This window comes from Diaphorina citri, unplaced genomic scaffold, assembly GCF_000475195.1.
Source record: "Diaphorina citri unplaced genomic scaffold, Diaci psyllid genome assembly version 1.1 scaffold2354, whole genome shotgun sequence".
Classification (NCBI taxonomy): domain Eukaryota; kingdom Metazoa; phylum Arthropoda; class Insecta; order Hemiptera; family Psyllidae; genus Diaphorina; species Diaphorina citri.
In genome coordinates, this window is record NW_007379778.1 from 14,498 (window position 1) to 32,392 (window position 17,895).

Consider the following 17,895-nt stretch of genomic DNA (forward strand, 5'->3'; position numbering starts at 1 on the left):
GTCAGTTCGTGATGACGTCAGTTCATGTGTAAACCATGGCTGTTTCAACGTTATTTTTTTGTGACCTTTTAGCGACATTTTAGGGGATTTAGGTACCGTTTTGGATGTTTTTGAGTGCGCCAATGTACTTTTTGGGTACTTTTACATCGGAATAGGACTCTATCTCGAAAAAAATTGTCATTTGGTTGAGCCCCTATAATTTTCGCGGGCAGCCATTTTTTTGTGATGACGTCAGTTCATGTGTCAGTTCGTGATGACGTCAGTTCATGTGTAAACCATGGCTGTTTCAACGTTATTTTTTTTGCGACCTTTTAGCGACATTTTAGGGGATTTAGGTACCGTTTTGGATGTTTTTGAGTGCGCCAATGTACTTTTTGGGTACTTTTACATCGGAATAGGACTCTATCTCGAAAAAAAATTGTCATTTGGTTGAGCTTCTATAATTTTCGCGGGCAGCCATTTTTTCGTGATGACTTCAGTTCATGCGAGGTCGTAAACCATGGCTGTTTCAACGTTATTTTTTTTGCGACCTTTTAGCGACATTTTAGGGGATTTAGGGACCGTTTTGGATGTTTTTGAGTGCGCCAATGCACTTTTTGGGTACTTTTACATCGGAATAGGACTCTATCTCGAAAAAAATTGTCATTTGGTTGAGCCCCATTTCGCCTTTTTCTTTTTTCTCTTTCACTGCATCTTTTGATTTTGATTGGGTTTGTGCCATGAGACGCGACGTTTATCCGGTTTATCTTTTGCCATATATTTGAACAAATTAAATACAACAGAAAAACATAGTAATTTAAGATTACAAGCCAAACACCTCGTCAAATCTGTCTCCAGCTGGGAAGGTCCCCTCCACACTTGCCCCATTCCCGCGCTGGACGGCCAAACCAATCCTTTAGTAGAGGAAGGATTTCGCCTTCACTTCACCTGTCGTGAAGGCGAAATCCTGTCGTCACGTTACTTTCATTATCTCGAATTTTTCTATTATTGTTTTTTGTACAGTTGTACCTCATTTTCCTTTTTGCATTTCCTCTCTACTGAAGCTCGTTTCCCTTTTGGCGTGATAGCGCCTGTACTAAACCATAGGAAATCCAAGATAGCGCGCCATCGGAATCGTTTCCGAAAGGAAAGCACAACATAGTAGGTGTCCACAACGGAGAACCGACCATGGACCATAGCCTGGGCCCGACCCAAGAGAAAACACACCATGCTAATGAATAGAAGTGTCCTCAACGGAGCCGTGAAGGCGAAATCCTGTCGTCACGTTACTTTCATTATCTCGATTTTTACTATTATTGTTTTTTGTACAGTTGTACCTTATTTTCCTTTGTGCATTTCCTCTCTTCTGAAGCTCGTTTCCCTTTTGGCGTGATAGCCCCTGTACTAAACCATAGGAAATCCAAGATGGCGCGCCATCGGAATCGTTTCCGAAAGGAAAGCACAACATAGTAGGTGTCCATAACGGAGAACCGACCATGGACCATAGCCTGGGCCCGACCCAAGAGAAAACACACCATGCTAATGAATAGAAGTGTCCTCAACGGAGCCCTATATCGATATCGATATATTTGAGGGGCCGATATATCGATTTATCGATATATTTGCAACTCATTTACATCCCTAATAAGGTTCGTTTTCGGAACGGCTGGTTTTCTCCTATCCTGTCTTCCTTCTCTCTTCCATTTCGGGACGATAAGACCCTACAGTTACAGCGTCCACAAAGGAGAACCAAAACTATCGACCCTCGCCTAGTACCGACCCAAGAGAAAATAAACAAACCATGCTAATGAATAGAAGTGTCCTCAACGGAGCCTTGACCATAGTACTGACCCTCGCGGGAAATCAAGAAATTGAGCTGGGTATTTTTTCTGCGGTGGTCTCGGCGAGTATGGTGTATGCATAGGTCACCGTTGTCGCCACGCACTTAGGTGTCGACCCGAAATTGAAGAGAGGACAGCATAACAGAAAGCCAGTCGTTCCAACAAAGAACCTTATCTGTTTAGGATAAAGGTCGCTCCTCGCTCCAGGCGGGAATTGAACCCGCGACCTAGCGCTTACAAGAAAGCTTGGAAGCTAACTAGGCTGAATCGAAGGTAAGAAGTATACTTTTTAGGTAGCTACTGGTATCGTCAAATATTGCATTAAATGGTATATAATTCCTGCCTCGGTGGTGTAGTGGTCAAGGCGCTCGCCTGGTAAACAGGAGGGCGTGGGTTCAATCCCAGCCGAGGTATGGAATTTAACCTTATCCCTTCAGGATAAAATCCGCCCTGGGCGGGAATCGAACCCACGACCTAGCGCCTACAAGGCAGACGCGCTACCAACCAAGCTAACTAGGCTGACAACGGAACAATTTCATTTAAATTGCATTGCCTACAAGACATTTGGGAAAAAAGACATTTGGCAACTGGCCCTTCGTGACCGAAACGGGTTTGTCGTGACGTCACGTTCCGAGGAAAAAACTCGCCTTTCTCGGAAATCGCCGATCATGCCCGAAGCCTCAGCGAACTGCGAAATTTTCGTGGCCGTCTGAAATTTTCATGGTGTGACTTTTATTAGACGTCTGACGTTTTATTTCTAAAATAAAGCTTTTCCTGGGTAAAACCCATTAAGTGACACTTATTGATTGCCAATTAACGTGTTTTATTGACTAGAAACTTTTCAAATGTGCTAAAACTGTTGGAATTTTGAACAGTGAGCTTCTTGGTTCTTGTGTCGCCATCTCAATCGCTGACAGAGAGAAATCTCTTCATTTCTTGATCTGAAAAGCTAATTGGCCATGGCCGCCAATAATTACTTTGGATTTACCCACAGTGGAACCCAATACACGTAAGTTTTCCAAGATTCGGCCGTTCAGGGCAAGAATTTAGGCTGAAAGAACCAAAGTTTGCATGACTGCCTCCATGGGTATTGATCGCCGGTATCGCCATTTTGTTTTTAACCTAACCCGGGTATCCGGCGTATCCGCCTGCGATATGAACGCAAATGAAAACTTTATTCTGACTTCTGATGAAATCCAAGAGGAATTTTATCTTACTATGCTGGTATTTCATGCAGTTTACTCATTATGTTTGTCCTATTTGTGCCCTAAATGTAAGAAAAAATAAAATGAAAAATTAGGTAATCTTGCTTTTAAAACAAAGGTTGAAGATTAGAGAGAAGTTGCAGAGATGAGAATGTTGCCCTGAATGTGTAGGCTAACAAGAAAGGACAGAGTGAAAAATGACTAGGTATTTATTCAGAAAAATGGTGAAAGTGGGACGATTGGGAAAGAATATAAGAGGGTAGATACAAATGGGTTGGGCTTGTAGAGAGGATGGACGAAGGTACTAGCTGTTTAGAAGTCATGACAATGAAAAATTGCTTAGAAAATTAGCTGTCACAAATGAGCAATGTCCAGTGTCATTATATGGTTACATACACAAAAATGAGCTTTTTTTTTCATTGTCTTGGCTTTCAAACAATTACTGAGTAAAATAAGTAATGTAAACATCTTGTAGGTGGGTTTAAGTAATGCCATACAATATTATTCTTTCTTCCGTCCAGTGCTACCCCTGGAGCAGCTGCTGCTGCCGCAGCATATCAAGCACAGGGAGGATATGCGGTAGCTCCAACCGGGGCAAGTACTCCCGCTGCTACATACACCACTCAGAGGGCAGCTACCGGCTATGATTACTCGGCCGGAACTACTGCTTATGCGGTTCCTTCGGCTGCTCCAACTGCGGCCTCAGCTACAACATATGATTATGGGTATGCAAGAACTGCTGCTCAGGCATATGATACGAGCAAGACCTATTATCAGCAACCTGTGGCTTCTGCAGCAAGTTATTCTACAACGGATTACAGTGGATGGACTCAGGTATGAATTTAATACTTGTGTTCTCTTGTTTTTGTTTGATTTGAAAGTCTAAATGATTTGATTAGGTACTTTTGATTAAAATTGTTTATTTCTTTTTAATGTTAAATTCAGCCAACAAGAAATCAATCTAAACAAATTTTAAAATCAGAAGTTTTAAATAAATGAAAACAAATGGAATTGACTTTTAATTGGAAACCTAACCATTGTTCATGTGATAGAAGCACACTTTTAAAATCTCACTTGGTCACCTTTTATTTTCCAGGCAAGCTCAGCCCAAAAACCAGCACCTGCTGTGTCCGCAGTGTACACTTACTCACAGCCAGGTCAACGTTCCACTCAGCCTGCAGTGCAGAAGCCAGCCTCGGTTGCCGGGCTCCAAGCAACTACTCAACCGGCCTATTCAACTCAAACCTATGGCTCAGCCTCGGCTGGCAGTACATATGGAGCTTCTGCTTATAGCACTGTGCAGAATCAGAATAAGGTAAACAATAGTATATTGATGAGGAAGGACATGCTTACTATAAGGTGGACACAGACCACACGTACTATAATAATAATAGTGCTTATTTATACTGCTCGCATAGGACTGATAAGTCCCTTTACTCCAGCAGTAGGCTACTACTAAGGTGGACACAGACCACACAAGTCTAATGTAGCACTTAGCACAGGAGCAGTTTGGCTAGGGGACCTCAAACAGGGAGCAGACAAGTGACTAGCTGGAGGTTGGTAAGGGTTTATCATGCTTCAAAGGAAAAGCACAGGTCCTTATGATGATTAGTATTAGTAGTAGTATTAATAGTGCTTTATTTATTCATATTTTTAACAGTAGGTACAATATTACAATAGTAATTGCCTTGGGTGGCTAACTGTTCGGGAGAGCAAGGACTATCGTTAAGATTACAGTTAGAAAAAGGAATTACCGTGCACGCGAGTAGATAGGTAGATGATGATGATTAATTGATCTGATTGACACAATGCTAGTGGAATGGCCGAACGGCGACTTGCGACTAGTTCCGGTGTTCCTTTTCCCCGATCTTAAAAAATAATACTGTGCATCTAGTTCATAAAATTACCTACCTCAATTAAAATATTTAATTTTCATTTGAATGATTTTCAGTACATCAACTGACAGGAAACACTTAACATCTTTTAGCACCATGGTAGAAGGCTTAGCACCTTAATAAAGGCCCGTTACCTCTTGTCGATATTGTTCGGAAAAAAATCGTGTCGCGTGTAGTAAGAACAATCTCATATTGCATTGCCTACAAGGACATTTTGTGTCGTTCGAAAAAAAAAAAAAAAAAAAAAAAAAAAAAAAACGACAATTATATCCGGCGATATATCGGTCACCCGTCCCAGTTTTATCCACGCTGGACGTTTCTCAACTTCAAATACTTCAATGACAATTGATGATTCTCATGAAAAATATAACTGTCCAAATGTATTTTTTTCGTAAAGATCGTCAAAAATAATAAAGCTGGAGACAAATTTGACGAGGTGTTTGCCTTGTAATCTTAAATTACAATGTTTTTCTGTGGTTGATTCTCAAAATAAATGAAAGTAATCATTGATTACTTTTTCGGGGTATGTCGCGGAATAACAGCCAAGGTGTTTAGTGACGGAGATTTTACCTTGCATTCGGGGACAAGCTACCCGTCTCCTCACATGGACCTCACCTAGCATGAGTGGGGTCTGGAAAAGCTAGCAGAACCACATCTCTGACATGACTTAATGCAGTAATGCCCGATTTTACCACAGATTCCACAGAGAGTTTTCAGTGAAACGAAAGTAATCATTGATTACTTTTTCGGGGTATGTCACTGTATAACAGCCAAGGTGTTTAGTGACGGAGATTTTACCTTGCATTCGGGGACAAGCTACCCGTCTACTCACATGGACCTCACCCGGCCTGAGTGGGGCCTGTAAAAGCTAGCAGAACCACATCTCTGACATGACTTAATGCAGTAATGCCCGATTTTACCACAGATTCCACAGAGAGTTTTCAGTGAAACCCTTGGTTCATACGGGATAGATAGGTTTCCACGAATGATTTCTGAAACATAAAAGGCCCCCCCCAGGTTATTAATAGGAAATTCAATTTTTTTAAAAAAGAGGTTTGACAGAGGGAACTGTAACTGCTATGGTCTTATCGTCCCGAAATCGAAGAGAGAAGGAAATTTTTTTAAGAGGTTTGACAGAGGGAACTGTAACTGCTATGGTCTTATCGTCCCGAAATCGAAGAGAGAAGGAAGACAGGTAGACAGGAAAGCCAGCCGTTCCGAGAACGAACATTATCCCATCAGGATAAAATCCGCCCCGGGCGGGAATCGAACCTGCGGCCTGTAAGAACACTCATCTTATATTGCCTATAAGGACATTGTGTCGGAAAAAAATCGTGTAGTGGGAACGCTCTCATTTAAATTATGTTCCCTACAGGACATTCGGAAAAAATCGGATGAAACTCACGACAAGTGGGAGTGGCCTTAAGCACCTCAATAAGGAATAACCTTTGCAATTTCTCTCACTCCTGACATAAAGAAAGTATCTCATATCAGTTAATGTAGTCATATTCAATGTATCATTTGCCATATTCAATGTATTACATACCACTAAGTAAGTAAATTAATAAAATATGGCCATTGACAATTTTGAATTTAATTATTTCATTTTTAAAAAGTAAAAACATCCCTGTAACTATAATCAAAAGATAAAATATATCATTTTGAAGGAAAAAAGGTAGAAAAATAGTGTTGGCTTTGTAAAAGGTGTAAATAGAAAATATTTTGTACAAATATAAATTTATCTTGGGGTGAAATACATAAAATATAATTTTGAATCTGAACAGAAACAATAAAATGCAGAAAAATAGTGTCAGCTTGAAAATTATTGTAAATAAAAAGAAATATTTTGTACAATAAATTTAATAATTTTCGTCTTCAAATGTGCAAGAGTACCAATTAAGTTTGTAAATTTTGAAAAATTTTCAAAATGGTCTTTATAATCAGTACAATTTTCTTCGTTTGTTACTTGAAGAAAAAGTGCCCTGAGCCCTGAGCAAAGGACTTTTTATTTTCTTGCTAAAGCACTTAGGATTAAGTTTCTTTCATTTCCAAGGCACAAAGTTAAATATGACAATTCTTGAAAAGAATAAAAAAAAAAAAAAATCAAGAATTTCAATCAATAGAAATAATAGAAAGTAAAAAATAACATGAGTCTTATTGCATATGTATCTATTACTACAAACATTTACAAAAGAAATTAAAAGAATCTACTTTTTACAATTAACACAGAAAATAAGGCAACATTTTTAATACTCCATTTACATCAAAGCAAAGAGTCTAGACCAGCTTATTCTGGCTGGGGGACTTTAAACAGCGAGGATACCAGACTGAAATTTCCCTTGCACTCGTGAAATTTTAGTAGCCAAAAGGCCATAACCATAAATATGTCAGCCCAAAGCCCCAAAGCAATCACCCCCAGGGCTGATTGAGGGGCTAACAAAAAACGCCGACCCCGTCTGAACAAGGGAAAAGGAAAGAGAATTACCTTTGTGTGAATGAAGTATTTGGAGTTATTATTCAAAGAGGAAAAAGAGGTAGTTGTTCGAAATTTTGACTTCCCTATTTTTTTTTTTTTTTTTTTTTTTTTTTTTTTTTAAATTCCCGTGAACCCATAACTCAACTGTAAGTCGGATAGCTTTAAAAGTTGCACCATTCGATTCGGCGTGAAAAATCACATACATTAAAATATTCACATGCGAAAATTTTCGACCTCTTACTGTTTACAAAGCAAAAAGGTTAAGCAACATTGACTTTAGTGAATTTCTGGATGAGTGACTGTCCGATTTCTACCAAATAGTTATAGGTCGCGTCCGTGGATCATACCGGGAGAGCATACCAAAATTTCATCGCTCTATGACAAACCATCCGAGAGATATTTTTTAACCAATGTACGTACGTACGATAGTTACAGGCTTAAAATCAGGAGACCCCAACACGGATATTTCCACCCTCTTCCCGATTTTGAAGATTTGGGCCGATTGCAAAACTTTCTAATTATATTTTTAATAGAAAGTAAATATCTAGTTCCACATTTACCTGTCAGAAAGATGGGTATGGACACAAACAGTCCCCCAATGGCACAGACCCTTGTGGCCGAGCTCTTCTCCAGGTACTGATTATCCGTATTGTGTGGCCCAGACTTGGCTAGCTTCACGGAGAACAGAAACTGCACCGTACACACCAGGAGGCAGCACAGGTTAAGTGATAGAGAGAGGGCGCACAGGGCTAACGTTACTTCGTACACTACAACGTACTCCTCGGGGGAGATCAGGGTGAGCTGCTCTGTACGCAGGACATCCTTCACTTCACCTGTGGGGGAGAATAATGAAATATGATTAGAATATGTAGAATAGAACAGTGATTCCCAAACTAGGGTCCGAGGGGGCTGTGAACATAAAATATAGTAAAGGGGTCATGGAGCATTCACAATTGAAAAAAATGGGCTGCATAGAAAAAAATGTTTGGGAACCGCTCGAATGGAATACTCCCGTTTATCCTGCCAGAATGAGACTGAAGTGTCCCTTTACTCCCACAGGAGTTCGCTCTTCTACAGGCTTAACATTTTGGGACACATGTTGCTCTCAAACTTTGCAGAGAGGTTCATTACAGGACATAAATCAAAAGTGTACATGGGCTAAAGTCCGAGAAATGTACGGTTAAGTATTGTGATCGACAAATTTTTCGACCTTCGTTTTTTGACGGATGTGGACGTTTTATGGTCCAATTGCCCCAAAAAAAGGGTTTCGGCCAAAAGTCCGTGTGTTTGTGTGTGCTGTGTGTGTGTGTGGGGGGGGGTGTCTGTTTGTGTATTTTATTTTTATTTTTTGTGATAGTAAGTTAAGTGAGTGATTTTGTTTTATTTTTTTTTTTTTCTAAATATAAAAATTTCTATTTTATCTGCCTAAATAATTTGTTTATTTCAAGCAGCTCTAGGGTCTAAAAATAGCCTTATTATCGTAAAACGCAGTGTAAATATCTTGTAACCCCCAAAACAAGAAAAAATGTTAAATATATCGATATATCGGCGATATAGATGAAAAGATTCGAAGAAGAACTTTAACGAGAACAATAATATTGTAAAAATAGATAAAAAAGCTCACCAGACTTTCTCGAGCTTCTCAGAGTCACAACATTCGCATGAACATCATGAATAAGATCATAAATAATATAGACATGATTCGATTATGGACTTTTCAGTCCCGAGTATGATAATGGTGAATCCCCAGGCGTTCCAAACATGGGGTATAATCTGACACTTTTGAAAGTTTATAGCAAGTACCATGTTTGGGGTTAAATCTGAAAATCTTGAAAGTTTACATAAAGTACCATGTTTGGGGTTAAATCTGACATTTCTGAAAGTTTATAGCAAGTACCATGTTTGGGGTTAAATCTGAAAATCTTGAAAGTTTACATAAACTGTTCCACACAACTGTTCCGAATAGCAGCGGATAAAGTCAAAATAGCCATGATGATCGCCCACATCGGAAGCGGATACGCACCGAAAGAAGAAGAAGAAGAAGAAGAAGAAGAAGAAGAAATAGGAAGTTCTATAATAATAAATAATAACAAATCTACTGAACGGAACAGATCTCATAGTGAAATGACTTCGGACTTCGGATCCAGAGTAAGGTCGTTTGAGTTCCAAGTTGACAAATGGACCAAGGAACGACATTAATTTTGTGACAAGCATGCTTGACCAAAAATTCCTTTCTTTTCTCATTACTAACCGACTTGAGTGGAAGATAACCACTAAGGGATGCCGGACTTATCGGAAGCATTTTCTACCACCTAACCCCATTTAAAAAACTTTAAACTCAGTTAAAGCCATATCCATCCAACAAGCTTGATCTTTGACTTTGAAGTCTTCATTGTTTATCTTTGAGAACTGCTACCATTAATCAGGTACATTATTACCCACATTTTTTATGCCCTATCGTTTTGAACTCTTGAGCTTTTGAAGTCTCGACTTCGCAGCATCTTTCTATTCTTTCCCAATGTATTTTGTACACGGAAGCGATCCTATATAGGTTTCTTGTTGTATTGTTGATGATGTTTTGTTATTTATGTTTAGGTGGCATTTTATGAGGGCACCATGGAATCTATTGTTATTTGCGAGGGTTTTGTCTATCTTTACAAGTATAAATCCCGTACTTGATTACTTGTTGCACTAGACGCATACAGTAAGTACGTGTACTTAACTATTGATGAGTTGCGTCATGTGTAATTTGACTAATTTTAACCTGAAGAAAAAACAATCTTTCTATAAACATTAATCTCGCTATTTAAAAAGAAAAAAAAATCTTAAATGATCAATAATTGCATTTTGATTCTTATGTTGCATGAAATATTTGTGCTCTAATTTAGATTAACAAAAAAAAATCACAATAAGCTAATTTTTATAATAAAGTTAAAAAAAAAAAAAACAACGGGAATTGTCAAAAAAGAATAAGCAATCAAATCCATCCGAGTCTGACTCATTCAACTAGATCCTATACCTACAAATGTCAGAAATAGTCTCAGTCTAAATTCAAATCCGAAAGATATTTATTTACACTAGATTTGATCCTAATCTATGTAGGTGTTGAGATTGTTAGATGTAAGAGTACCAAAATGACAGAACCAATATCATCTTTGACCTATTGCTGCCCATAAATCAAAGCTCAGGTCAGGCATAGAATGGTGATTGGAGTGAAAAATTTATTTCACATTTCACCCTGAGAACCAGATATTTCTCTTTTGTTTTAAACCAAATGCTCTATGTGTGTTCCCCTTTGGAAACTTTTTGGGGTTTTTTGAGAGACAATCCATCGCAAATTTTCACCCTTAGTGGTGTAGTGGTTTGCATTAGCACTATGAAGTCAGTCTGGATCTGGAGTTTGGTGGTTCGAGTCCAACAATTAAAGTCATATTATTCAGCTTAGTATTTAATATTGTATTAAAATTCCTTTTTTTTAAGATCAAGAAATCCCAGGACATCTCAGGACATGTATGCAATTTTGTCTCACCTATAAGAGCTATTAGTATGGCTACATGGCAAAGGAATTTCCGTTGTCTTCTTCTTCTTCGCCTTTCTTTCTTCACTCGCGTCCATACTCATTTCACAGTGGGTTACACAATCGCGTGGAGTACACACAAACAATAGTTCAATCTTTACAACCGACTAACAAATACGTGAGAAACGTTCGCGATTCGTGCCCCCATGGTGGTAACATTTGTTCGGATGACAAATCAGAAATCCCGGGTTCATAACCAGAGCGTGCGCTCATTATTCAGTCGATTACAAAAAAAAAAATACTCAGTCGATTCCTAGAATTCACTCTCTCTCTCTCCCCACCCCCACCTGTATACAGGTAATGAGATGAGTAAAATTTATTGACACACAGAGTGACTCTAAAATCCAACAAGATTCCAAGAATTCTAATAATCGACCTCTCTTAAAAAACGGACTCCTCTATCTCCTAAGGCCCGCCGCACATTGAAAGCGTATAGACGCGCGACTTTTAGTAGCACGTAATCGTCGGCAAAACCAAACCTATGAAAATGATAGAGACTCTCTATCGACTCTAATATCATTTTCATATAGGTTTGGTTTTGACGGTGACTAAGCTCTACTAAAAGTTACGCTTCCAAGCCTAAAATTCGCGCGAAGTATAAACCGTTCACTACCTCCTAAAGCCAGCCACTCACTATCAGGTAGACCTGACAGGTACACCTGATCAGGTCCGACTGTAAGGTCTACCTGATAGTGAGTGGCTGGCCTAACAAATGTACCTATCACTTGAAACAAAATTAAATTGATTTGATTTGACGGGAAAGTTACAGTAGGTAGTTACACTCTGTGTGCGTAGGAGTGTGTGCACTATGTACACACAATAACCCGCGTGATGAGAAAGGTCACGTGATGGGTTAAAATCTAGCCTGAGTCTCCTGACACGGATTCCGTAATCAGTCCGGAACCCTTTGCTACTTTGGGGACGAGAGTAGGGGAGACCAGCCCACTAACGGACCGCTTCCCGATTTTGTAATCAGTCCGGATTTCCGAAACCCTTTGCTACTTTGGGATTGAAAGTAGGGGGAGCCTGCCCAATAATGGCACCGTTCCAAGGTCTTGAAAACTTTGCTACTTTAAGGATTAGAAGGAAGAGGAGGTTAGCCCAATAACAACCCCCTTTCTTGTTCTGTAATCGGTCCTAAACCCTTTGCTACTTTGGGGACGAAATTAGAGGAGGCTAGACCATTAACGGTCCGAAATTCCCGCCTTGTGCCATTGCAAAATTTTCGTCATTTAAATTAGGTCAATCAAGCGATCAAAACCATGTAGTCACCCATTTAACGATTTGAACATTGTCTGATACAGACAGGTCCTCTATATGTAGATACCACTCTCTAATCTGCAGTACAATCTTGATCATGATGGGGTACTTTCTTGGTTTACCAAGCTACCGACATTCCTAGGCCATTAGTCTACGAGCTGAACAGATCTAAAGCTTTAATTTTACCTACATTCTATATTGTTACTAGATTCTGTAAGTTCTATTCTGCATTGTTACTGAGCATCGTTTTACTATCGCTAATGTTTGACTTTAATATCAGTAGCGGAACTATGTGAATCTAGAAGTAATAGTAATATAACACACAGCGTACTGAGGCCAGAACTTGGCCTGGCGCACTAGATAGACTAATTTAACCAGCCCCGGTAGCTCAAAGGTAGAACCTCAAAGGCTTTCTTAAAAAAAAAAAATTGTAGCCAAAACCAAATTCAAATTTTAGAACTATCGCTAATGTTTGACTTTAATATTATCAGTAGCGGAATTATGTGAATCTAGAAGTAATAGTAATAGACCAATTTAACCAGCCCCGGTAGCTCAAAGGTAGAACTTCAAAGGCACTCGAAAAAATTCTGTAGCCAAAACCAAATGCCAGACCAAAGCAATCACCCTAGCTAAGGCTGAACGGCTGATGGAAAGGCCCCGTCCCGTCTGAACACGGGAAAAGGCGAGGAAGAAGAAGGCCCAAAGTATTTACTTTGGTCGGTCCGATCCCATGATTCCCCAAATTTGGACCTTCTGCTCTAAAAGACCTGTAGATGTGCCACTGATCTTTCATTTCTCCAACCATTACTACTTGATTCAGACTACTTGTTTGGAGAATGCTCGATTTATTTCCTTGAACCAAATTTTAGACCAAAGCAATCACCCTAGCTAAGGCTGAACGGCTGATAGAAAGGCCCCGTCCCGTCTGAACACGGGAAAAGGCAAGGAAGAAGACGATGTTATTTGTCCTCTAACTTATATTATTTGTTATTGCAGGGTTTGTAAAGAATCTCCATGAAAAGGCCCAAAGTATTTACTTTGGTCGGTCCGATCCCATGATTCCCCAAATTTGAACCTTCTGCTCTAAAAGACCTGATGTAGATGTGCCACTGATCTTTCATTTCTCCAACCATTACTACTTGATTCAGACTACTTGTTTGGAGAATGCTCGATTTATTTCCTTGGCGTAAGTACCACCTATTATTAGATCGATTGCTAAAGTTCCAACTCGGTAATCGTGTGTTGTGATTGATGCTCGGATAAGTGTCTTAAGTACGCTTAAGTGTTATACAGGGTGACTTGTAATCGCGGACCTGGCGCTGTTTAATGTATGACGAAATCATTAGGTACATTTCTGTTGTTGTAGCAGCAGGTTTCCTCCGCGGCTAGTTGAAATCATAGTGTAGTTTGTAGAAATCTCGACAGAATAGAGTCCCGCCCGGGGCGGAATTTATCCTTAACGGATAATGTTCGTTCTCGGAACGGCTGCCCATCCAATCTTCCTTCTCTCTTCAATTTCGGGATGATAAGACCTTAGCAGATACAATTATACAATTCCCTCTATCAAACTTCTTTAAAAAAATCTGAGCCACCCTGTATCTGGCTAATTTACAGTCTCGGGAAAATGTTTTGCTAACAATCTAATTGATTATTCTACATATCTGAATAGTGGATGAAGGTGTTTGTGCTTTCGCTTGGGTAATAATAGCCAAGGTAAGGGTTACCCATCACCTATTCATTACTAAATGATTGAGATATTCCAAAGGTTCTTGTAGAATTTGTAATGATAGTGTTTATTTAAACTGGTCGAATAGGGGGACTAAATAGTCTTTTTACCCTAGCAGTCTTCTTCTTTTTCTTCGCCTTTTCCCGCGTATTCAGACGGGATAGGCGTTTTTCGCCAGCCTCCCAATCAGCCTTGGGGTGATTGCTTTGAGCTGTTACTTGGTTTTGGCTTCAAAAATTTTACGAGTGGATGCCGTTCGCACTCAATCTTTTGAGTAAAATTTATTGACACACAGAGTGACTCTAAAATCCAACAAGATTCCAAGAATTCTAATAATCGACCTCTCTTAAAAAACGGACTCCTCTATCTCCTAAGGCCCGCCGCACATTGAAAGCGTAGACGCGCGACTTTTAGTAGCACGTAATCGTCGGCAAAACCAAACCTATGAAAATGATAGAGACTCTCTATCGACTCTAATATCATTTTCATATAGGTTTGGTTTTGACGGTGACTAAGCTCTACTAAAAGTTACGCTTCCAAGCCTAAAATTCGCGCGAAGTATAAACCGTTCACTACCTCCTAAAGCCAGCCACTCACTATCAGGTAGACCTGACAGGTACACCTGATCAGGTCCGACTGTAAGGTCTACCTGATAGTGAGTGGCTGGCCTAACAAATGTACCTATCACTTGAAACAAAATTAAATTGATTTGATTTGACGGGAAAGTTACAGTAGGTAGTTACACTCTGTGTGCGTAGGAGTGTGTGCACTATGTACACATTCAGCTGGGACTGAACCCGCGCCCTCCTGTTTGCCAGACGAGCGTCTTGACTACTATACCACCGAGGTAGGTGTTGTAGGCAGGTTTTTGGAGATATCCCTGCATTACCTAGCACCTTTGTATCTATGTATTGTATGACAAAGTTATTGCAGAACAAAGGTATGCAGGTACATACACCTTCTTGATTTATTTGTATTTTTATATTCATGATCTTAAAGTGGTCTCTGGTTTCTCACACTTGAAAATTTCGCTCTCTATCTTCTGTACTCTATGTTGATGATTATAATAAAATTATGTGCAAAGTTCGTGAAAAAAGTTAAAGCAATTTTTAGAAGATTAATATTTTAGCTAAAGGAAAATTCCTTTTGGATGGGTTTAACCAACTTCTTTAGCCCCTAACAGCCTTCATAGGCTTATGTACAAAATTACAAATCAATTGGAACGTAACAGGACAGGCTGTTAGCTTAACAGGAACAGGCTTTTTAGGGGCTGAATTACATAATACATATTTCTGAAGCCCTACCTTTGTGTATTACATGAAACGCGTTCCCTTGTTTACGGTCGCGCTGCGCGCTACCGGGGCTTCGCGGAGTTGAAATACGTCATCTAGGTGCATAATAATTTCATCCTCTGTATCTCCTCAACCATCTCAAGATTGTTTAATAGTTTTTTTTTGTAATGATATTTTATTTATGTTTGTTTCTTTGTTTGTAGTGTTGTTAATAGTGATAAATTGATGGTTAATTTGTCGCCGCTCTTGACACAGAATAACTCCGCCTGCCACTCCTCATTGTCAAAATAGCAAACCTCTCCTCTGTGTAGGCAAACCGAAAGTGCAATCATCCAACATTAAAAAATAAAGTATCTACCCATCTGAGTATCTATTAAAAAAAATAAAAACCTCTCCATTCAGACTGCAAAGTTCAAGCGCACTTTATAGTAATGGCTTATTTAATGACAACTGTTTCGAAGAGTTGCAAAACAATCAAGCTGAATTTTTCTGTTGTTCTTCTACACATACATTGTATATTTGTATAGCCATTGCGTGGGTCTGAGTATTTTAGGTACCATCGAACGTCTAAATACCTTGTTTAAATACAGTGCCCGTAGAGGACTAAAAATTCCCTTTTCTCCTCAGCATTGTAAGGAAAACGGGAGATTTTGAACGTCTTCGCATTTCCCAAAAGAACAAACCTGCCTCAGTGGTGTAGTGGTTAAGACGCTCGCCTGGTAATCAGTACGGCGGGGGTTCGAACCCAGCCGAGGTATGGCATTTTATCTTCATTTACTTTGACTTTAGGGTAGCCTCTTGACGGACGGTGGAAACAGGTTGTGTGGCGTTGTTTTCAAATGTTATTATTAGATAGGTATTAGTTGTTGTTGTTGTTGTTGTTGTTGTTGTTGTTGTTGTTGTTGTTATTATTATTTATTAATATTATCATCATTATTTAAATCAGAAGCAAATGGCCCGTAATTGTCGCGTAATTTATTCAAATTAAATCAACACGGCACAAGATCACTTCTCATCAACAGACAGTTTATCTGTACATGCGCAAAAACATTTAAATAGAATGGTATTAAATGTGAAGAAGATAATAGGTAATATGAGCTTTGTAATAGCTGCACGATGACATTAACGACGCACTAAGGTACCAATAATTCACGCTGGGATGTCGGTCGTGAAACCTTCAAAAGCTAAAAGACGGATAAGATATAACCGCATCAGATAAGGTATTTACCAATGTAAGGTAAGTGAAAGAAGAAAGAAAGAGAAGAAGAAGAAAGGGAAGAAGAAGAAGAAGAAGAAGAAGAAGGAAAGGTACCTATTGTCCAATAAGCTATGAAATACTTGTGTTTATTGAGAAAATATAGCGTAAAATTGGTGAATATCTGGCATAATAGGTCTTTTTTACTTTACTATTTATACACAGATTACCCAGGGTGTACTACCAGAACTGGAGATCTGGAGAAACGATTTAAAGAGTCCTTTACCACACAGCTCCCCACTCCCCAGCAGTAAGGACTACTTACCATTCATTGTGGCAAAATTCTCAAACATAGTTGAGACGAAAAATTCCATATACCTTGGTTGGGATTGAACCCATGCTCTCCAGATTTACCGGCGAGCGGTCTTGACCCACTACACCACCAAGGCAGGATTAGTAGTGCGAAGACTCACTTAAGCAAAAACCCCTTTTAAAAAAAAAAAAAAAAAAAAAAAAAAACGAGTTTTACTTCTGGTTTACCCTGTAAAGGTCCATCGTGTGTATGCACTATGCAGTGACCAGTTGATTATACGCCAAATTACCATTATAGCATTAACGAAAATTAGCATCAGACTTGGCTGTAAGTACATATGTGCACACTGCACAAATTGCCCCCTCTCGTTCTTAGCAACTAGCAAGTGTGGGAATTGTATGGTCAACACGAGGTTTACCTATAATTTTTACGTTGGGTATTATGTACTATCAATTTATGTTATTGATTATTTGTTTTACTTTTATGTTATTTGACTTTGGTCATAAGTTATGAACTTATGACTAAAGTCGAAGATCCTTTGCTTAGAACAGGGATTACCAACTTCCATGTGTATGCGGGCCACATGCTACATAGACAGGCACTTCGCGGGCCACATACACAGGGGAGCAGGCCCGTATCCAGGATTTTCTTGACGGGGAATGGTGGATGCTCCACATTTTGGGAGTCCACCCCATAGAAAAAGAGCAAAAATTAAGCCCGATGAGGCCCACCCAAAAAGCTTCGTGGGCCACAAAATCCCGCGGGCCGCTAGTTGAAAATCGCTGGCTTAATAGAACAGCACCCGTGGTCGAGTGTACTTTGGTAGTCCCAGGTTCATTTACCGGCATGTTTTTTTTTTTGTGCTTGGGATTCGGGCGTGACTTTTGGGACCCACTGTCTAATATCTAATTCTTAATTCAATAAATTTTCACTTTTCACGGTTGTCATCTTTTTGAGTCAATAGTTATAGAACGTAACAATTTAAAATATTCAAATGACATCCAAGAACAACACTACAATTACAATACCAGGTTCAATGCTAAACAAAACAGGAGAATAAGAAGAGAAAAATATCTCGATACATTATGTAATTATGTACTCGTAAGTACATAAATTTCTATATAACTATAAAAAAA

General features: G+C 39.2%; 2 protein-coding genes across 2 annotated transcripts in view; both read left to right on the top strand.

Moving 5' to 3' along the window:
• Positions 1-2,674, top strand: part of LOC103518775 — a 7,075-nt gene extending 4,401 nt beyond the window's left edge. Inside the window, exon 5 of the mRNA XM_008483858.2 lies at positions 2,655-2,674. Within this exon, the coding sequence (XP_008482080.1) occupies positions 2,655-2,674 (20 nt within the window). The remainder of the gene's footprint in view (positions 1-2,654) is intronic.
• Positions 2,508-4,988, top strand: LOC103518776 (zinc finger RNA-binding protein-like). The gene is made up of 4 exons (XM_008483859.3): positions 2,508-2,829; positions 3,547-3,859; positions 4,122-4,340; positions 4,977-4,988. Exons 1-4 carry the CDS (start codon positions 2,780-2,782, stop codon positions 4,986-4,988), a joined length of 594 nt encoding a protein of 197 aa, XP_008482081.1. The 5' UTR covers positions 2,508-2,779.
• The last annotated feature ends 12,907 nt before the right edge of the window (positions 4,989-17,895 follow it).

Bases quoted from the DNA above. Each gene is read 5' to 3' on its own strand.
- LOC103518776 (XM_008483859.3), top strand. From the start codon at position 2,780: ATGGCCGCCAATAATTACTTTGGATTTACCCACAGTGGAACCCAATAC. The intron at 2,830-3,546 runs GTAAGTTTTCCA...TCTTCCGTCCAG, and splicing joins CACAGTGGAACCCAATACAC to TGCTACCCCTGGAGCAGCTG. The intron at 3,860-4,121 runs GTATGAATTTAA...TTTATTTTCCAG, and splicing joins ATTACAGTGGATGGACTCAG to GCAAGCTCAGCCCAAAAACC.